We start from the raw sequence: 23524 nt of genomic DNA, 5'->3' as shown, positions 1-23524 counted from the left end.
CCCTCATGGCCAGTCAATAAGTGTATACTGTCTGACCTTCATGTTCACCCCACGATCCACGCAACAGCCTGCCAGAGTATATTGTTTCGACGGTCTGCTGAAGTTTATTCAATTTACAGTTTTGATATTCATATCGCCTAGAGACGTGGAGCAAGTCTAACATTGACTCCCCAAATGACTCCCCCCAAATCGATTCAACCTTTTTACTTCCTGCCAACACTTGTCGCTAAGTCACCTGCTGAAAGCTAAATTCGCTGTAATTATGGATTTTTTCTCAGTATTTCGTTCAGTCTGTAAAACATAGCTTCCTGTTCTATACTACAAGAATCATTCCCAATAATTTCTACTCCTGTGTGTACAATATAATAGGTATGCATTTAATTTCGGTTATTTTTAACAACCGATTTCTCGTCCGGAGTAGAATTCATTGTCCATAATGGCATCGCATGTTATCTACGAAATACTTTTTGTTGGCAAGAATAACACGTGATGTTTCAAAAGTTTTTTGGAGAAGAAAAAGAATTGTACGTGTGATAACATTTTCGAAAAGAAGATTACTTCTGCTCTCTTAAGTACTCTTAATTACAGTAAATTAACCTTGCAAACACATTGCTTAAGTAAAATATGTTTTATTGTTGACAAATGATTTCTACTTCATACTTAAAATCCAGTCTTAACAATAAAGTCTGACGTTACACACACGCATTCTGTATTGGTATGTTTAACACAGAACTGGTAGACAGTACTTATGGAGTAGTAGAAGAAACTTCATTTGTTAATAATATTTACGGCTCTGACACTGTTTTTGCGGACCGATGTCGTACGGTGGAAGGGCCCGAGCGTGTAAGGGCCCGTACGACCGAGGTTATACGGCAAATTATTACACAAATGTGAGGGTGTCTTTTCCTATAGCGTTACGCAGGAACGTTTCTCGAGGTATATGATAAACGCAACAAAACTAAAATCCATCAAGGATTACAACAGGGTTGAACTTTAAAGTGCATGATCTTGTTTTTACCACCGCTCGGGTACTTTCTGCTGGCAAGCGTAAATGGTACAGGTTGTTTCTGTTTGTGGCTTACCCCGCCTACCCTTTCTTTGATCTTCACCAGTGGGCTTTGCCGGATTGGCTGATTCGATACCTGGCCGTCATGAACGGAATGTGAACGCTGAGCAATGAAAACCCTTACAGTAAATTTGAAGTGGCTACTTTCAGGCTAATTCGGTCCCTGACCTGCAGTGCGACTGGAATTTGTACACTGAGAAAGCTTTGCCAAGGAACCCCAGTAATGATCTGAAAACTATCTGAAAACTCGTCGACGGGAGTTCGGGGCCATACCTTTTAAAAATTCTAGTCAGCATTTTTATTTGTGCTGACAGTGATATCTATACGAATTTAAACGTTTATAGCAACCACTGGAACGTTATGTCAGAAAGGATTAGTGGAAGCCTAGCTTAGATATGTGATTAAAAGCGTGTCTCATTCCATTTCTCACAGATTGCTCAGAAATTATTTTCTTTAAACGGGCAAAAGGGATGGCACTGTATCAGACCGAACAAAAAATTGTACTGTACCGATCACCCGACCTACCCTATTTTTTACCTGCCGACCCTAAACCTTTTAGAGCTACGTAAACACGGAAGTAAAAAAAGAGAAAGAAAAACCCCGTAATATAAAATCACACGTTCGTTAGGCCTACCTGGCATTTGATTTTTGCTTGAACGAGGATGTCTTTTGTGTTTTTTTCCTGTTATATGTATGACACATTTTTCTGGAAATGTTGTGGCCAGTGTTTGACCGCCCTGAAACCCTGAAAATGCATATTTAAAAATAAAAATATTTTTGAAAAAATTTCCTGCCGACCTACCTACCGTATTTTTGAAAACCATGTCATCGGAACAGCACAATTTATTTTTTTCGGCCTCACACTCGTAAACATTTGTTTAATGACGTGATTGATTGTGACCATCATTCAATCATTATGTGTAATTACTTTTCATTAGACCATTACTATGCCGATTTGGTCCAAATTTGGAACAGAGGAACGCCCATATCGATTAAAATGACCCACTGGTCACTCGGCGTTTGTCCACAATCCTTTTAAGTGCAGGAGCCGAATTGTTTGTTCAACCTTTGTAAGACATGTTTTATTTATTTCATCATGTTGTGTCTCGTACAAGTACACGGAAGTTACTGGCTATGTTTCTCGATCCCTCCGCTGTCACACCATCACGCCGTCTCAGTATCAACGCGACAGAGCCGGCCAAAGATTATTACGTCACTATATTCATTACTAAGCCAACAGACTTGCGGCAAGTCTACGGTAATGGTACTTTTAGACGACTCGCTGGAATTTGAATCGCTGTTCAAAAAAGCAACGAAAATTCTGACAAAAGGGGTTTAATAGTCATTCGACGAGCGAATAATGATCATCAAGCAACGAAAAAAACTTTGAAAAGTTATTGAAAAAAATATTGAAATATTGAATATCGAAATATAAAGATTTTGATTACACAGAATCTGATTCTGTTGTTTCTTCCATACTTTAAGTCCGAAGAATTATAATGTCTCACTCTGCAGCTTACGTTAGCCCCATTTGAGTAAATTTCAAAATTATACATAATAAAATGAAAAATAAGGAACTACATAAATAAATGATAAATATATTGCATTTTTGTCTGTGTGTCTATATATTGTTATGTATGTCATTTTCCCCCACACTCATGACCTGAGTTTAATTAATCTAGAACATTCTTAAGGTCACTCTCCTTCATGACCTTGAAGTCAATTAGTCATGTTTACAAGAAATTCAATTAGTCACAAGTGGAGATATTAGGGCAGTAATAAGCATATCAATGGAAGTTCTAAATTGTTCTTATGTTGTCTTATATAACCATTTAAGTGTAAATACTTGGGTGGCATGATTTTCTGTCAGACATTTTGGGATCGTGTCTCTGACGTGTTACTTCAAGACGTTGGAAACTCCCGGTTAATTTCAAGCTTTTCAAGACCTTCACAGCAACGCTGGATTTATTTTGTTGACTTTGTGCAACCTCAACTCTGCAACCAAGCAAAAGGACTGTTCTCTTTGTCTCGGTGTCTGACTAAACTCAGGAGCTTTGCCGTCCCAGTTGAGATAAGTAGCCTGTAAACTTTTACAGCTTGTACTTTATCCCTTGACCTAGTGATTAATTTTATTGATTTTGTCAAAATTTTATTGAAAAGGAAATCGGTGAGTTCACCGTTTTGTTCGTGTTTTTTCTCACGTAAAAATAGGTAGGTAGGTAGGTAGGTATGTATGCATGAATAGGTAGGTAGGTAGGTAGGTATGTATGCATGTATGTTTAGATTTTTTACTCGATTGAATTAAGATCAGATATTTGTTTTTCAAGTTTTGACCTTGTCAGCGACGATGGTTTGATATCGGTGTTTATGAACACAGATTTAAGGTAGAACGGACCTCGGGGACAGATATTCGGACTCTCAAACTTTTACAGTTCTTTTCTGATATACAACTTGTGGGGTTCATTTTAAAGCTCTTGGTGTAAAAAAATTTTCACTGGCTTAGTTTTTCGAAATTCGAGAATTTTATTTTTCTCCATAAAGGTAACACAGGGATGGCGGCCATTATGAATTGTAAATATCGGTTAATCTTGGGTTATTTGTTTCTCTAGTATACCAAAAGTTGCACGGTGACCCCACCCCCGATTTTCATTATTGATTTTGAAAGAGAATTGTTGAAAGGTTCCTTAAGAAAAGTTTGAGCAAAAGTTTGAAGTCTTTCATTTTCGAGGTGCGTACTGCCTTAACTTGTAATACAAAAACTTGTAATACAAAAACTTGAACAGCCAAAGTTTATCGAAGGGTTTCCAAAACAATCAATTAGCGTCTTAAGCAAATTCTGTGTTGGCTAGCGGTAGAATAATGACGACCATAGTCATAAATACTAACCAATACAAGTTTTGCGATTTTCCCCGCGCACAAACAGGGTGATATTTTGAAAAAGTATAGGTTCTGTGTTGAGATGCCAGACAAGCTTTAAGCTTAGGCCAAGTTTGCTTTTCCTCTTTAGACGATAGTAAAAACACTCCTCATATTTTCCTTGATGGGCTAGATGGCAGCAATCCTTAATGTGCGTCACTATGAAGACGGTGAAACTGAAAATACATTGTCGTTATCAAGCACTAACAGGTGCTTCGGCGAAAAAGTTACAAACGCCAGACCTTCGTATTTTGCTGGTGTGCACCATGCCACTATTGCCGTGAAGGCAGCTGCCATTTTCACCGGGAAAAGCAAATTGCCTTTTTTTGATAAAAAAACATGTACTCTGAAATGAAATCGACTCCGGTAGTGGGTTTTCTCTGGCACTTTGAATTATATTGTTGTTGATAACTGCAGTCATGCTTACGAAAAACACAATACTTCCTTGTAAGTGGGGACGAACAATGCGTTAGTGCCTTTATAACATACACTGCAATGCGTCACGAAGGAACGTAAAGTCTTGACATATTGTACTGTCTCACAACGGTAAACTTTCATCACAAAACATTTTCATAGCAACTTGAAGAAGGTAAACTCACCTGTAAGTTGAAAACACTGTGAAACAAGCCACAAACCAACACTGTGATAAATGTATTCATTTTGGCAAGGCCTATAGACGGTTTCAACGTAAACTTGGGGAAACAAAATCTGTCAACTGCCGGGAGTGGCGCACAAGGCATGGAAAGTTAGAACATTTAAGTCATAGGGTAAAAAACTCCCTTCCCGTGATTCAAATCAGACAACCAATAAGCTTTCGGACTGTAGCGCTGTCTGAGGTACAAGTATTAAATCACTTAAACGCATTAAAATGTGAATAATTGCTCGATCCGAAGAGCACACTGTTCATGATAGTTTATGATGGGTACAATTTTCGGTCTTCAATGAATAAAGTCCAAACTTTAATCTCTTTTCACCTGAGCCCAAGGAATCCATGTTGTGTGCCCAACATATCGCGTTCAAAAGACGGGCAAACAATAAATACACCAAGAGACGAGGCATCGCCATTGTCAACTCAGCATGCAGACTACAGACATGAATGTGATAGGCAGTACTTTTTTACGCAACGCTCAACACTACAAAAAATAGGAGAAATCCTGATATACTCTTGCACTTGCCATAACAAAAACGACCTTGAACATAAAGTATCATTTTACTGAGAATTTACACGAGCGACAATAACAGAAAGAGTAGGCTTATCATACTTAAATTAATAAATAAATTGTTAATTCAAGAGGAAAATTTAAGGTAACCGTCACTTTTAATGATCTAGCGACCAGTTAAAATAAATTGTAATACACTGTGTACCATTCGGAAGTTGTCAGTGTTGTCTGAAAGACAATCACGATATGAGAGCAGTGGGTGTCATGAAACGTCGACTAGATGACAACCATGTAGGAGAAGATAAAACCAGATGTGGCTATATGGATAACAGAACAAGAAAACGTAATGACTGTCCGCATTTTATCAATTATATTATGACCAAGTTATACACCACTTGCCAACATATCAGTACAGATGATTAATTCATGGATTATTTAAAAATGTTAAGGAAATTCGTCCATGCGACTGCAACCCGACCTACCCTATTGAAAACTCTCTAACTCTGAACTTCTTTAAAATTTGTTTGGAGAATCACGCACGTCATACGACATTTTGCTGTTTTTTAAAGAGTTGCATCCAGTTAAAAATGTATTAAATGTTCCCTACCGACCCACCCTATTTCTTGTAGCATATTAAGGGAAATATATCACATTTTTGTCCTTCAGACAACACAAAAAATCACTGGTTTTAGTTGAAGTCTTGTTTCACATAGCTATCAAGCGACTCATGTATTGAATATCCGACACTCGTTAGACCTCGCGAATAGTCGATTATATCTCATGCATTTTCAATTCAGTTACCGCTCTCGCAAAGTCTTCTTTGGCCTTCGCCTAGCCTCCTACAATTAGTTGGCTTTTCTTAATAAGTATATGCGCTAAGTGAACGACGTGTATAGAAGTATCACTACTCGCTGATTTTGACTATGCCTACACATTTTAACAGGTTGAATACTAAACAGTATACCACAGTCATAAAATGGCGCCCCCACGGAAAAGTACAAAAACATAGTATTTCCTGCACACATTGTGATACTACAAGAAACAAGCATGATGCAATTTACTTGAATGCACAACACACGATGGCCAACATTTTGTTGTTGTAATCTCTGTCATACAATTAGTTTTTTTTTTTTAAATGGCTGGAAATCTAAAATGATGTTAAGACGTTTCAATTTACATGCCGCTTTCGACACTCATGACAGTGTTATGCAATTTTTTTAATGGATCTCAAAGAAAACTCTTGGAAACTGAGGATAATTTGAAATCGATTTATTACACATTCGCAGCTATTCTAGCTTTAAACTTTTGCTCAAACTTTCCTAAAGCAAACTTTCAACCGTTCTCTCTCAAAATTACCCGACCTTTACCGATATCTCAAATTCAAAATGAACGCCATCCCTGTTGATCTCTATGAGGCAAATAGAATTCCTTATTTTCACAAACTTGAGCTTGGAAAACTTTCTCTACATGATAAGCTTCAAAATAAGTCCTCGCAATTGGCAGGCCAAAAAAGTATTGTAAAAGCTTGAGAGTCTGGGTGATGTCGTTAATTACAATGTAAACATGAATCAAAAGTGTTAAACGCTTGAAAGACGCCAATCAAACGTAGAATTTTAAGATTGAACTGGATAAATGATCTTTTCCTTGATTTTATATATTGCACGACTCTTGTGGTATGTGTATCATTGCCTTTTTAACTTGATTTTACAGATGTGTGATATTTATGCCATTTCTTCCTACCCTAGTGAATTAATCACACATTGTGACTAACTTAATTGACGGTTGGACTGACAATCTGACGGACTGACCATCTGATGAGTCAACTCTGTTGACTACAAGAAGGTCAAGTGGAACCATAACATGTGCAAGGCTGCGAAGATGCGTGCAGCTCAACGAGATGCGGTGGAAAAACGGGAGAAAGTCTCGAAGAGACTGCGCTAGCAACGCCGAGCTTTCATCAGCGACGGAACGAGTTTTCATAGACAATGGATCGATCAGTCTATGTAACGAAAACCCGAACGAGCTAACAGTCGTTTTGTGATGCGCTTTTCGTACTGATTTACAGCTAAGTTCAAGCGATTCTCGTTGACACCACCTGGACCTGGGTGTAATTGAAAATACCTTGCTTACGGTGGAAATGCCACATCACTATCTTCAGCATTCACCGAATTGACGAAGAAGTATCTGGAGGCTGAAGGCAACTTTTTAAATTCAAGACATGACGGTGGATTTTTTCAAAATTTACAAGTTGTCGTACACGTCAGCAGTCTATCTTCTTGCTTACAAGGAAGCTCTCAACTTATTTTGTATTGGCCTATTACAGTCGTTTTCGAATTTACATGTAAATGTCTGTGTTTAAATTTGAATTTTAATAATTGTATACTATTAGTTGTTTCGATTCATTTTAAATTCACAGACAATGGTCACTCAATTATCAGATTCTTATTACCCACCCCGGTGAAGAGATTTATAATATGTCTTCACGTCATGACTCAGTGACTGAGTGAGTGGCTTGATACACGAGACTGCAATGGTGAGATCTCGCGAGGTGGTGCTGTTTGAGAGACAGAGTCTTGCATGTTGCATCAGGTTGTAGCGGAGGTCAACGCTACCACCTCCATGATAAGGCCAAAAAGAGATCGTTACTGGTCACCGTGCGCGTATTTCAGCCTGCGCGTCATGTCTTTTTTTTTTTTGGGGGGGGGGGTACATTCTCATCAGTAAACCATCCTTGATATCCCTATTTGCATGTCCAAAATGCTAAAAAGAAAACGGAAGTATTATGCAGTCAGTGATGAAAGACAATAACTGTTGCATCAATAGTGCCAAACCAGCATTGTTAGGAATACAAAAAAAGAAAGGGGGAAAAAGGGAACAAAAAGAAGAAAACCGCGCCCTGCATCACTTTTAGTGAATATCAAGGATCAGAAACGAATTTTCTTTTGGCTTAAGAATAATTTTTTTACTCTGTATTAAAATTTTGTTTTGAAAAACTGCCCTCTGCAAAGCACTTGCAGAATCTCAGCACAAGTGTTGATTTAATGTCACACTGCATTTTGCCAAAGATACGGGTTAATGGATATGCACAGCATCTCGGAAGTTTTTAGCCAATTGGTTAGCTGAAACCATAGACAGTAGATGGGGAAGACCCCTCATTGTTCATATTGATTGTATTGAATTATTCCGAACAGCCAATCAGGTACAGAAAAGCCCTAGTTTCAGACTCCTCAAGTTGCCGTAAATAATGACAATCTACCAACCAGTTCTTCCGAGCCGATATACGTAGCCAGAAAGATAATATACTGTCACCAAAAAGTTCACAGAATGGATCGTTCTGCAAACCATGAACAATTTATTTAAATAGAAAAAAGAAGAAGGAGGTTATCAATGACTATGAATAAAGAGAACAATTTGTGCTAATATGTTTTCTCGTCGAATAAATAAATATTTGTGCAGCTGCGTAATGTCAATATTAACGCTCACATAACACGCAATCACTTCATCATTTCTATTTGTAGGTGTTAGGAAGACAGATTAATCTGATTTATCTCATCGCCATTTTTATCGAATACAACAATTCCTGAACCAGAAGCTGCTATAATTTAATTCATCCGTTTTCTTAGATACTTTTCTTCAGACCAAATATTGTACAATTAGAGAAAAATACAGAAGTTGACATCGTCAAGTCATCGGGAAAAGTAAGATAACAGGATGAATTTCAAGCATGTCTTTCACATAACTTTTACAAAGATAGTGATGTTGGCACGTCTTTTCAGTCATTTGTTTAAAGCTCCATAAGCTGTATCCTTTTGGCTATTATTTCAGAACTTTTGTTTTGTGGTTTTCCTACACTTTCTGCATTGAATCCCTAAACTGTAATTTAATGCCAAGTATTTAGCATATCAACACCACCTATATGAGTATAATCTTCATTGTTATTGACTGGTCAGTTTCTTCGGCCTGGGGGGGGGGGGCGGTGGATTATTTTTTGCCGACGTCAAAAAGTGGCTGACCCCCCTATTCCAAATTTTGAAAACAGGGTGACCCCCCTATTCCAAAGTTTGAAAACAGGGTGACCCCCCCCCCCCCCTGCACGCGACAACTGTAATATGTAATATGTTAAATATACCGGTAATACTGAAATACACACACACACACACACATATATATATATAATATATATATTATATATATATATATATATATATATATATATATATATATATATATATATATATATATATATATATATATACAGAGTTCGCGTTTACGCAAAAATCGTGCGTATTTACGCTTTGAAATTGACTCTCTACGCATTTTTTCGTCGTTATGCGTTTTCTATACGCAGAGGATAACACCGAAAGCACTCCCGACGACTGAGCTTAGGCGACAACCAGACGAAATTTGTTGCAACACATTTCTGTCAATCACTCATTTTGTGTGGAAAGTTTCGGATTCTCTGGGCGTTGTCTGAAAAATCGGCATCGTAGTCCACACGTTATCATGTTAGGCACGTTTCATGTCAGCTGTGCCTATGAATTACGTTGCTAATTTTCAGGCGAGCGATAGTTTCTGAAAGTGAGTGATTGACAGAAATGTTGCGACAAATTATATAAATGCCAACCGTGCACGATCATCGCGTCTCGCTGTTCCCAAATTTTGATCAAGCACACATGCAGCATGGCGTCGAAGCAGACAAATCTGTTTTCTTTCAACTTTGCTCTACGAGTCCGTGAAAAAAATGATTCATCGGTAGAGCTCGTCGGAATCCCGATAAATTTTGAACACTGCAGAAGTGTCTGGATGGTAACTGGTCGTTCAGGCACCAAGTCGTTTCGGCCTCTCAATTTCCGGCCCCAAGTCACTTCGGCACCGCAACCCAAGACGTTTCGGCATCTGTGTTTCGATTTTTTTTTCAAACTATTTAGTAATTGACTGATCCGTCACATTCGTAAGCGTGACCTTTGCGTTCTGACAAGTACTTTATGTGCATTTTGTGTGAATTTTGCCGTGCTGTTTCGTCACCGCTTTCAAACTTTTGCCGTGTCGGCGGCTATTGATATCGATAAACTTGTGTCACAGATTTGAAAATGATATGAAGTTTTTTCTTACGGTCTCTTCCCATGTTCTCACAAAGATTAAAGCATGTACGTGAATGTTAGTTGACACTATACTTTTTAGTACTTTGATTTGTAACATTACGCTCCAGCACTAGTTCCAACAGGTAGCCTTCAGCGGTGCCGAAACGTCTTGGGTTGCGGTGCCGAAACGACTTGGGGCCTGATATTGGAAGGCCGAAACGTCTTGGGCCGAAGCGACTTGGTGCCGAAACGTCCACAAACCGTCTGGATAAGCTGCCATAACTCTAACTTTTGGGTTGCCCGATGTGTTTTGACGGTCGCATGTATACCCTTCGCTGTTACGTTTCAACATTGTTCAAGTTGTTCGTTAAACTGTTTTCATTAAAATAATGTTACATCGTACAATCCGAATATGTAGTGTAGGTTTATTCAACGGCACATTGTATTTTGCAGTCAGTTTTTTCATCAATCGAGTGCGGAAGTGAAATTACGCACTCAAATCCAGCCATTACGCAATTTTAGCAGACTAATGCGTATGCCGTACGCGAGGAGAAAAAAGTCACCGCGAACACTGATATATATATATATATATATATATATATATATATATATATATATATATATATATATATATATATATATATATATATATATCGGTAATACTGAAATACATATATATATATATATATATATATATATATATATATATATATATATATATATATATATTTTACATACATTTATATTTTAACAGTCATTAAGTGTTTTAATGAAATTGTTGGCATGTCAGTTGTAAGATAGGAATTTCAAAGTGTCAATCTTAAAGTTTGAATACAGTACATTTTGAATGAGCTGTGAATGTATTTCACACTTTCTATGCTTAACCAGATGTCCTGAACTGTTGTACTGAAATGGATGTCAATCATTAATATCAAACAGGAAAAAGCTGTAAATCAAAAATTTTGATAGGTGTTAAGACTTGCCAGCCATCCAATTAAATCTCCTTAGGAGCCATAGACAGGCATTTTAGCCAAATCTGATGTGTGCAGTGTCTGAGATGACCTTTTCTTGTAACATTGATACTTGTGCATGTTACTTTCTCATACTGAATTCTCATAGAGAGAATAGAAAAGTATCAGGAATTTGTCATGCTTTTCATATGAAATGCAGATTTCATAATAGTACACTTTCACTTAACAAACATCAAGATATCTCTGGTATATATCTCTGATCTATTAAAGTATGGCGCCCGAAGGGCGCGGAGAAAAATATGAAACATCCTGATATCTCTGATATATATGTCTTGTACATTAAAGTAATGCACAGGAAGGGTGTGCTGAAAAATGTCTGATATTATATTAAAGTAATGTGCTCGAGAAGCACGCTGAAAAATATTGAACATACATATACCTCTGATATATGTATGCCTGATATGTTAAAGTTGGGCGTGCTGAAAAATATGTCTGATTATTAAAGTTACGCGCCCGAAGGGCGCGCCGAAAAATGCAACTGGATGAAATTTGTGGCTGACACGATGCAATTTAGGCAATGATTAGCCTGTGTCGAAATTCAAAAACACACTGACCCCCCCTATTGGGCATTTCAAAAACATGGTGACCCCCCCTATCACCAAAGTCAAAAACAGGGTGACCCCCCCCCCCATGAATCCACCGGCCCCCCCAGGCCGAAGAAACTGGCCAGTCCCTTATTGTTGAAAATTGTTGTCAAGTCCAGACTAGAATTCATTTGTAAACAATATACAATGATCACTACACACATATAAGCTCTGTCGACAAAAAAGAATTATACTCGAAATTTCAGCATGACAAACGGATTAGGATCAGACATGGTAGTTGATATACGCACAGAGTAACATCATAGACTGTCTATGTTACTCTGTGATATACGGAAGCAGAATACTGAAAACCTTGCCACAAGTAAACGAATCAGTAAATGTATGTATCATTGTCCCTGTAATTTGACTTAATAGATGTGTGGTATTCGTATATGTGTTTCCTGATGAATTCACAACAGCCTGAAGGGTATGTAAAATGTCTCCCTGCACCCACTTTCGTGAATCAGTCAGATATTATGACCGACTGAATGGACTACTAGACTGCAGGCGATTCAAAAGATGGAAGCTAAGAAACGTGGATCTCGTGATACTAAACGAGAAAAAACGTGGAATGAAATACTAAAACAATGGAAAATGTCAAAAATCAAAACTTTTTGTAAATGTCATTAAGTTTAACTCTTTGATTATCTGAGTTACAGCATTGATCTTCCCGTCTATGTTCGTTAACCAATCATTGGAGCAGATGTTAGAACTATGGCTATAACTATTAACGATCTACGTTAATGTTGTTTACCAAGAGACCAGACTCAGACATCTGGCGATTGACAATGACGCAGTGACAGAACGACTGACTCATGTGGTACAGATATCCCGGAAGACTATCACCTTCATCACAAACAGTAAGCTTTCCATTGTGTTAATTTTCGTTTTGTTTGGATGACTGGTCATTGAAAAAAGAGCCTTTTCGACATACTGGTGCCTCTTTTTAGAAAAAAACCCCACAGAAACCAAGTTTTTCAAGAAAGACCAATAGATTATTGACGAGTCCCAGGGAAACTTAATCGTCTCGAAAGGTCTCTGGCATACAAAAGTTTCTGAGTTCATATTTTTGCGAATCAAATCAACTTAAGGTAGTATGCACCTCGAAAAAGAAGACTTAAACTTTTGCTCTAACTTTCCTCAAGGAATCTTTTAATCATTCTCTTTCAAAATCAAGAATAAAAATAGGGGATCACCGTGCAAATTTGGTACTAGAGAAACAAATTACCCAAGATTTACCGATATTAGAAATTCAAAATGGCCGCCATCCCTGTGTTAACTCTATGGAGGAAAATTTTCGAATTTCGAAAAAGTAAGCTGGTGAAAAGTTTTCTTTCACCAAGAGCTTTAAAATGAACCCCTGCATGTGGTATATCAGAACAGAATTGTAAAAGTTTGAGAGTCCGAACGTCTGTCCCCGAGGTGCGTTCTACCTTAAATCGATGGAGAGATGTCTTCTATAATAGGCATTTGCAGATGACATGCGTGACAGACTTATGGGTTGGATTGCGTTACACCTGTAATTGCATTGTATGGAGCACATCTTCCAGACAGCTATACTACCAGTGTTAAGATGTCGATGGTGACAATTGCAGACAATACAGTTCCGATGATTATCGGTGTTACGTCCGAATCTGTAAAATGAAAATTAAAAGATATATTGTATACTGTACGTATATAATCTTCGATATGATGATTAATTTTACATACAAAAGCAGAAATAAATACCTTCTCAAAAAGTATTAAATTACCAGTATTTATCATTGCGTAAACTGCAAAAATCATACTTTCAGGTCCAGTTTTTGACCCTTCACCTGGTGTCGTACTCCGGTACAGTTAATTTCCAGTCAGTGATTTCATCTAATACAAGATGCGATGTGGAAAGTTGCATGCACATGAGAACAAGTGTAGCGAAGCCTAGAGAGACTAAATTAACTTCACAACTGAAAGCTTAATGTTTTAGTAGTGTGCTTTCATATTGAACAAAACACTCTGTAAAGTTTGTTCTTTCAGTTTCTTTGGTATGTTTTCAAAATAAAATCAAGCATAGCGTACTTGATTGCGTGCTGTGGAATGATATGCCCATTGGTAAGAGGGACGTGTATTGTGTGGTAACTATGCATTTATCATCATTGATATCGTACTTTGCATTTCATAAGAACAATAAAAGTTATTTTATTTATGGTAAACTTCAATATGATATTTAGTTTAAAAATATTTATCACTTCGTAGAACGCAGAAAAATTATAATACCTTGATTTATGGCTTTTGACCCTTCGGCTGGTGTCGTACTCTTGTCAGTGATTTGCCCATCAGTGCGAGGGGACAATGTGGACAGACCTATGGACAGTAAGAATAATTTACATCTCAAAAAGCTTAAAATCTATCTCCTTTGCCTTCACCTTCGATATAATGACGCAGAAAATATTACCTTCATTTGTGGCTTTTGACCCTTTGCTTTGCGTCGTACTCTGCTCAGTGAATGGCCCATAGGTACGAGAGGATATTGTGGACGGACCTGTATTGTGCGGTAACAATGCAATTTTCATTATTGATGTCGTACTTTGCATGTCATAAAAACAATACAATTTATTTATTTTATTTGTGGTCAACTTCAATATGATAGTCAGTTTAAATAAATTTATCACTTCATAAAACGCAGAAAATTTTACCTTGATTTGTGGCTTTTGACCCTTCGGCTGGTGTCGTACTCTGGCCAATGTTTTCTCCGTCGGTGCGAGGGGACGATGTGGACGGACCTATAGGCAGCAAGAGTGTATTTATCATAATTTCCACCTTAACAGGATAAAATTTATCTCATTTGTTGTCAACTTCGATATTAGGACTAGATTACCAATGTCTATCGCTTCATAAAGCGCAGAAAATATTACCAACACGACTGGAACTCATTTTGGATTACTAGATTGGTGAATTAATGTCGGTCTGATCTGCAAATGTAAGCTCATCCAATCCTTTTGTCTTTTTAAGTTATACACTTGTTTTTTATAGTAATTTGTAATATCGCAACATTCAGATATAGGGCACCTAACACTTTTGAGAAATATGAAAAATATCCCAAATTAGTTCCAATAATGTGTTTACCTTCAGTCGTGGCTTTTGACCCTTCGGCTGGCGTTAACTTTGTACTCCGGTCAGTGAATTGCCCATCGGTGCGAGGGGACGATGTGGACGGACCTGTATTGTGCGGTAACAATACATTTATCATTATTGTTGTCGTACTTTGCATGTCATAAAAGCGATAAAATGTATTTTATTTGTCGTAAACTTCAATATGATAATTAGATTTAAAATATCTATCGCTTCTTAAAACGCAGAAAATTTTACCTTCATTTGTGGCTTTTGACCTTTCGGCTGGTGTCGTACTCTGGTCCATGCTTTGACCATCTATGGCGTGTAATCCATGCCAAAATTAACACCTTACATTTTGAGCCAACCTACATGCAACTCTCACGAAGGTACATGCAACTCTCACGAAACTGCATGCGATTCACAAAGCTACACGCAACTCTCGCGAACGTGCATGCAACTCACGAGCGTACATGCAACTCACGAAGCTACATGCAACTCACGAACTTGCATTTTGAGCCAACCTACATGCAACTCTCACGAAGCTGCATGCGACTCACCAAGCTACATGCAACTCTCACGAACGTGCATGCAACTCACCAAGCTACATGCAACTCTAACGAACGTGCATGCAACTCACGAACTTGCATGCAACTCACGAAGCTACATGCAACTCGCGAACCTGCATGCAACTCGCTCGAACCTCATGCAACTCTCTTGAAATGCATTCGCTTTGCGCTGCGACTTATTTGAATCGGACTCCCTAGATTACCTTTGAAGCTCAACTCATTTTGCTTGAAGCTCGTTTTTGAGCTGAACGCATTCGTGTCGGGGAAAGTCCGTGTGAAGGGGGGACTTGGTTGGGGTAAACCAATTTTAAATAGGGTCTGCTGCATGCTGCCTTCGATTTAAATAAAGGCACTTCTGGGTTGAAGACCATACGTGAATTGGAGTACACTATGTCGGTTAACGTGTGTGAATGAGGTTCTATCGTATTTTATTTGACTCTCATTTTACTTCAAGTAGACTGTGCCACAATGTGGTTTACAATAAACCAACCCATCATTAAAGTGACTAACTTTGCTCCGACAACGCGGAAGCTTATGAGACGTCACAACGCGTCATACCAACGTCATATGACGTATTCAGATGTGTTCTGCCAGTGAGCCAGGGGATCTGAAAAAAATGACCCGACATATAGTATATGCAGTGCAACAAGCAACTTGAGTTGCCCGTTGCATTGCCTCGTTTGTACGATGTCATCGTGTCACTCGATTACCATAGACGAAAGCAACAATTTTCTGCGCAGCGTAAAATCTCCGTGCTGTGTGAATTTATCTCTGCACTCATGGAAATTCTCCGCGCTGTGTAAAATCTTGGTGCTCTTAAAAAATCTCCGCTGTGTAAAATAAATCGTGGCGGTGTGTAAAAATCTCGGCGCTGTTGAAAACTCTCCGTGCTGTGTAAAGATCTCCGCGCTGTGTAAAATAATTCGCGGCAGTGTGTAAAAATCTCGGCGCTGTTGAAAACTCTCCGCACTGTGTAAAAATCTCCGCGCTGTTTGAAAATCTTGGTGCTTTTAAAATTTCTCTCTACTGTTTAAAATTTCTCCGCAGGCTATTTCAAATCTCCCTGCTGGGAGACAATTCTCCGCACCGTTTCAAATTTCTCTCTACTGTTTGTTCTCTGCGCTATTCACTTCCGTGACTATTCAATAAGGGATGGACCATTAGACCTTGGGAGGGGGGGGTGGTCACAATGAAATTGTGAAAATTTTTTTTTTACTATTGTAAATTTCTGAAATTTTTTTTTTTCCAATTGAGATTAGCTGTGCAATTTTTTTTTTTCAGAGTAAATTTTCAGATTTATAATTTTTTTTTAGTTCGTCGCTGTCTGAAGATAAAGAGGGCAAAGATGTGGTGCCAAGCACCACAAGCGGCCACGCAAGCGGTCACGGGGGGGGGGGGAGGTCAGGAGAGGGGTGTCCCCTGCTGCTGTTGGAGCTTTTGAAAAATAGAGATTACAATGGTGTTATTTGGTGGCACTTGGGGAGTATTTTTGAAGGGGGAGGTCAGGAGGGGGTGTCCCCCTCCTGCCGTTGGAGCTTTTGAAAAATAGAGATTACAATGGTGTTATTTGGTGGCACTTGGGGAGTATTTTTGCGGGGGGTGGTCAGGAGGGGGTGTCCCCCTCCTGCTGTTGGAGCTTTTGAAAAATAGAGATTAAAATGGTGTTATTTGGTGGCACTTGGGGAGTATTTTTGCGGGAGAGGTCAGGAGGGGGGTGTCCCCCTCCTGCTGTTGGAGCTTTTGAAAAATAGAGATAAAAATGGTGTTATTTGGTGGCACTTGGGGAGTATTTTTGCGGGGGGTGGTCAGGAGGGGGTGTCCCCCTCCTGCCGTTGGAGCTTTTGAAAAATAGAGATTAAAATGGTGTTATTTGGTGGCACTTGGGGAGTATTTTTGCGGGGGGAGGTCAGGAGGGGGGTGTCCCCCCTCCTGCTGTTGGAGCTTTTGAAAAATAGAGATAAAAATGGTGTTATTTGGTGGCACTTTGGGAGCATTTTTTCGGATTACACATCTTCCTCTGAAACATGGTCTTCTTGCTCCTCAGTAGCTTCCTATAGTTTTGAAAATTGACTATTTTGGTTTCCTGGCTTCCCTTTCTACTGCGTGGTGAAATGGCTACATGCACCCCACCAAACATCATGCATATCTCATGATTTACAATTGATTTTGACAAGCTGAGAAGCTAAAATAAGCTAAATAATATAGTTAAATTTGCATATTTGTGTTTTTAGAGCAATTGTTGCCCTTTTTGATCAAAACATCTATTTCTCTGTAGCAGCATGTCCAAATTGATTGGATGTGTATAGATGTGTTGAAATTTCAATATTTGTCGTTATGCCATTCATCGTCAAAAAATCTGTATTCTCTGAAAGGGCTTGTCCAATTTCTTTGAAATTTGCTACACAGAAACGATTATTCATGCAGATTTATTCAGTATTTGCTATCGAGAAACTTTCAAAGTTCAACCCCTTTTGTGTGTTTTTGTGTTGGGATTTGTTGGATAGATGGCATTCTACGTAGTGTATTGTTGAATGTTAAAACATGTGTTGCTGTTGTTTTTTGAGGCTGTTTTTTGATAAAAAAGAATTGAAAATGCCTTTTTAAAAGCAAAATAATACATATTGACTTGATATGTTGTTTTATCATTATTGACATGTTTCTACTTGTTCACCCATTCTTGCATTCGTCGTTGCAATAAAATGCTGTGAAAAAATGAAACTGATGTGGCCTGCATCTGTTTACCTTGATCTTAAAAGGCAAATACAACTTTCTGTCTTGACAACCATACCATAGTTTCAATGTTTTACCTAGTGTACCTGCTTGGTTTGTAGGCAGGAAACAAGTAGAAACAGGTTCTATAATTTCATAACTTTCAAGTGATCAGAATACAAAAGTCCTGAAAAGATAAGATAATCACAACTTCCAGTATAAGGGATACAGTCACTCTAAATGTATAAATTAAAATTAAAAATGTGCCGGGAGGATGTACTAAAAAATACAGAAAATTGCTTTCTGTCGGTAAAATCTAAAAAAATTCAAAATTTAAAGACTTTTGCAGGGTTTTTTTTACGCCTTTGTCTTCTTATTTATTTTTTTTTTATTTTGCAAACTAGTTTGAAGATTTTTTTTTTCCTAACTTTCTGCTCTGAAAATTTTTTTTTCTGTTTTTTGACCACCCCCTCCCAAGATCTAATGTCCGTCCCTAAGGAAAATGAGGGCAACTTCACACAGCGTATGCGTACAGCTGGCGATGTTTTACGGGTCGAGTATTAGCCTGCTAAATACGTAGTCCTTACAATCGCCTTGTCAGACGTAGACAAAACAAATTGAAATCATAAAAGTCGACAGGAAGTGGCCCAAGATATATCCTTTCAATCGAATTAATGTAAGAGAACAATTTACAAAAACACTGAACATTTGCAATGTGCAGATTGCCTTAAAGGATGGTTACCTATGTACACTATGATGAGTGATTCCTGGAGATTCCAACATCACCGACAGCTTCAGATTTTATAATTACTTTCTGGGAGGTCGTTCACAATTATTTGTCCAGCGGAGGCTTTTCATAATTTTGTTTACCACCTGATTTTTTAAAGTTTCATACTTCAACTCGGACAATTTGCGTATATTGCGTACTGTACCCTGCCTAAATCATCAAGTCATACAATATTTTCACAGTACATTGACCGTATCGACATCGATAAAATACGAGTCGGGATAAAATAGAGTAATATATTTACAAGTTTTTCCTTCGCGACCGGTCGTAGAGTTGTGGCGATAAATGCCAAGAGAAATAGAATATTTTTTCAAAGTTTTTCTTTGAAGAAAAGGTCGTTGGGTCGTGGCGATGCATGTCAGGAGAAAGTTAAGCAGTTTTTCAAAGTTTTTCCTTCACGACGGGTTGTGGGGTTGTGCACATGCACATGGAGAGAGTGTACGTTGGTATACATCGCCCCATCGTGTCAAAGAATGATGGTATCCTTGTAGCGTTTCTAATGGCATCTACATTGCGTTGAAACAGCCACAACACAACATTAATATTAGTTGAATTCCATTTGTCAACAACAACATCACGACTAATAAACATAAACAACAATACAGACAACAATAACAACAACAACTAGATTTCTTGGTTTTATGGTTTTAACATTAAACTAAGAACAGGCCGGTCATAGCCTGCCTGCCAGGATCACTAGTCTCGTCTGATTAGCATGGCGACCAGCGCGGCCTCTCATTTTGTAGGGAAATCAGATCGTTAATTTTGACACCTACCATAACGCAAGCATTTAAAGATTTAGAAAGTACCCATTTCGATAAAGCTTATATGGAACAACCTCTCAGTTCATTCTGAGTTCTGCTATCTTTCCGGATTTGCAGTGAATTGCCTAGAACCCGGCTGATGAATTTGTGTCACAGAGAGTGCTCAGTTTTACATGATTTATAAAATAACTCAAAGGAATTTTTTGGAATTAAATCAATGAGCGTCATAGTTCAACATGTAATTTACGTATGTGGTAAATGTCATGTATTTTGAGCGCATTTTTATGTTAGATTTTCGACGGCAAATCCGAATCGCCCGGTTTACAGTGTAGTCAAAAGTTTTGCACGTCACTCGCGATCGGTTGATAGTGTCTATATATGCTAATGAGCGCTTGGCTGTCTGACTGTCTGTGACTTGTAGAGCCGATAACTATCGGCGATTTCGGACTTAAACTATGATACCAGACGATACTTTGTCAAATCGTGGGTAAATATCGGATGTATATCGGAGATTTCACCACCAAACATATCTGACCATCCGACCACCTCTGTCCTACTCTTAATTCAAAATAGCATCCATGGTCGGTAGTCAAGAATCCTGCATGTTTTACACTATTAGATTTATTCATGCACGAAATACAATTTTTACATTAATGCATTTTTCATTAAATGTCCACACGAAACTTTCATACACATTACTATTTGAACTTCGTCGATAGGGACGATCGGATATCATATATCATCGAGAGTTTGGGAGGGCCTAGCACGAAATACATTCTTTATATTTAATACATTTTACTCGATGATCGGGACTTGACAGAGGACCGATTGGACATCATGAGAAGTTTTGGCTGGTCTTGCGCGAAATACATTCTCTAGGCCTACAACAATAGACTATACTAGATTTTTCAAATCGCGGGTAATATCAAATATATATTGGAGCATTCCTCACTTTACAGATCTGAGCAAGCCCGATTTCCTAAGTTCGACCCTAACTTCGAAAAACAGACGATATTATAGATTTGTTAAATCGCGAATAAATATTTCCCGATATATCAGCCATTTCGATCTGGCCAAGTTCGATTTACATGGTAACACATACAATCAGCCAATCATTCCGTATCATTCACGAACCAAAAATTAATATTAAGCTACTGATGAAGAAAACTGTTTTCGAAATGTAGCGTTGAAGGATCGCAGGGTCACTTCAACTTAGTGTCTCCAATCAAGTTCGGGGTCTGTACAAGTACAGTGGCTCCCTCCACGGAATCATATACAAAACGCAAACAACCAAGATATGAGTGGAGATGCTTTCCCACTATTACACATCTTGGTTGAAATTGGTATGGTTTGATTTTAGTCTGGGAAAGTAATAATCGATGTCAGAAATATAACTGTCCTAACTCTCTATAGTCGTCTTACGTACGCTCTGAACTGTTGACGCATAATTACAGTACTCCTCTCCCTGATAGCTCCAATCGTCTGTATCGCCGATGACGTCAAGCATGCTGCTACCATGAGCCCTTTCGCAATTAGATTCCAAGCATAAATGTATTCAACTTCTCTTTTCATCGCGCCATAGTTGTCAGCGCGTGCAAGTATGTGGCAAATTTGAGCTGTTTTTTTATTCAAGGGTTCTATCAGAAGGGATAAATGATGAAATTCGCTAAACTTAGGTTTCCCTTTTATGGGGGCTTTTGGCACATACCTTTATCATGTACGTATGGCAATTATCAGTAGTGGCAGCCCTAAAAAAACCTATTGAGGCGGATCTGAAAAAAAATACCATGCTGTGGGCTCCTTTCAAAAATGGTTCACCCCAACCAAGCCCCCCCCCCCAAAAAAAAAACATGGATTATCCCCCGACACGAATGCGGTCAGCTCAAAAAGCAAGACGAATGCAGAGTCATCAAATGAGTTGAGCTTCAAAGGTAATCTAGGGAGTCTGATTCAAACGAGTCGCGGCGCAAAGCGAATGCATTTCACCAGTTGCATTGAGTTTCGTGAGAGTTGCATGCAGGTTCGCGAGTTGCATGTAGCTTCGTGAGTTGCATGCAAGTTCGTGAGTTGCATGCACGTTCGTTAGAGTTGCATGTAGCTTGGTGAGTTGCATGCACGTTCGTGAGAGTTGCATGTAGCTTGGTGAGTCGCATGCAGCTTCGTGAGAGTTGCATGTAGGTTGGCTCAAAATGCAAGTTCGTGAGTTGCATGTAGCTTCGTGAGTTGCATGTAGCCTCGTGAGTTGCATGCACGTTCGCGAGAGTTGCGTGTAGCTTTGTGAATCGCATGCAGTTTCGTGAGAGTTGCATGTACCTTCGTGAGAGTTGCATGTAGGTTGGCTCAAAATGTAAGGTGTTAATTTTGGCATGGATTACACGCCATAGACCATCGGTGCGAGGGGACAATGTGGACAGACCTATGGACAGTAAGAGTGTATTTATCATAATTTCCCCCTAAACAGGATAAAATCTATCTCATGTGCCGTCAACCTTCGATATTATGACTAGATTATCAGCATTTATTACTTTATAAAGCGCAGAAAATATTACCTTCATTTGTGGCGTTTGACCCTTCGGCTGGCGTCGTACTTAATTGCCCATCGGTGCGAGGGACAATGTGGACGGATCTATATTGTGCGGTAACAATGTATTTATCAGTATTAATGTCGTACTTTGCATTTCATAAAAACAATAAAATTTATACTATTTGTGGTAAACGTCAATATGATAATAAGTTTTAAAATATCTATCACTTCATAAAACGCAGAAAATTTTCAGTACCATCAGGTGTTGGTTTTGACCTTTCGGCTGGTGTCATACTCTTGTCAGTGATTTGTCTATCGGTGCGACGGGACAATGTCGACGGACCTATGAGCGGTAAGCGTGTATTTATCATAATTTCCACTTAAAAGGATAAAATTTATCTCATTTGTTGTCAACTTTGATATAATGACAAGATTACCAGCATTTATTACTTCATAAAATGCAGAAAATATTACCTTCATTTGTGGCTTTGGACCCTTCTGCTGGTGTCGTACTGAATTGCCAATCGGTGCGACGGGACAATGTGGACGGACCTGTATTGTGCGGTAACAATTCATTTATCATTATTGATGTCGTACTTTGCATTTCATAAAAACAATAAAATTATTTCATTTGTGGTACACTTCAATATGATAATTAGTTTTAAAATATCTATCACTTCATAAAACGCAGAAAATTTTACCTTCATGTGTGGCTTTTGACCCTTCGGCTGGTGTGACAGTCGTACTCTGGTCAGTGATTTGTCCATCGATGCGAGGGGACAATGTGGACAGTAGAGAGTATTTATCATAATATCCACTCATTTCCATTTGTTGTCAACTTCGATATAACGACTAGATTACCAATATCTATCGCTTCATAAAGCGCAGTAAATATTACCTTCATTTGTGGCGTTCGACCCTTCTGCTGGTGTCGTACTGAATTGCCAATCGGTGCGAGAGGATATTGTGGACGGACCTGTATCGTGCGGTAACAATGCAGTTTTCATTATTGATGTCGTACTTTGCATTTCATAAAAACAATAAATTTATCTTATTTGGGGTAAATTTCAGTATGATGATATCACTTTATAGAACGCAGAAAAATTTTGCCTTCTTCGTGGCTTTTGAACCTTCGGCGGTAACAATGCATCTATCATTATTTTGTCATCGTGTTTTCTAATATTTCCATCTAAAAATGACAAACTTATCTCATTTTCAATTTTATCTTCCCAAACAGATACTATGT

General features: G+C 38.4%; 1 protein-coding gene across 5 annotated transcripts in view; it reads right to left on the bottom strand.

Annotated features, from left to right (window-relative positions):
* Positions 1-23524, bottom strand: part of LOC139149045 (mucin-21-like) — a 33346-nt gene that overhangs the window by 5354 nt on the left and 4468 nt on the right. For 3 of the 5 annotated variants that reach the window (XM_070720553.1, XM_070720554.1, XM_070720555.1), the window contains exons 3-6: positions 23177-23254; positions 14941-15033; positions 14511-14597; positions 14270-14356 (exon numbers count right to left, since the gene is read on the bottom strand). In XM_070720553.1, coding sequence (XP_070576654.1) covers positions 14270-14356; positions 14511-14597; positions 14941-15033; positions 23177-23254 — 345 coding nt within the window. Of the gene's footprint in view, positions 1-14269; positions 14357-14510; positions 14598-14940; positions 15034-22752; positions 22877-23176; positions 23255-23524 lie in introns of those variants that run through there. The other 2 variants (XM_070720556.1, XM_070720557.1) reach the window with 2 other exon arrangements.

Source organism: Ptychodera flava, chromosome 14 (assembly GCF_041260155.1).
Source record: "Ptychodera flava strain L36383 chromosome 14, AS_Pfla_20210202, whole genome shotgun sequence".
NCBI classification, from domain to species: Eukaryota; Metazoa; Hemichordata; class Enteropneusta; family Ptychoderidae; genus Ptychodera; species Ptychodera flava.
This window is presented reverse-complemented; position numbering and strand designations above follow the sequence as displayed.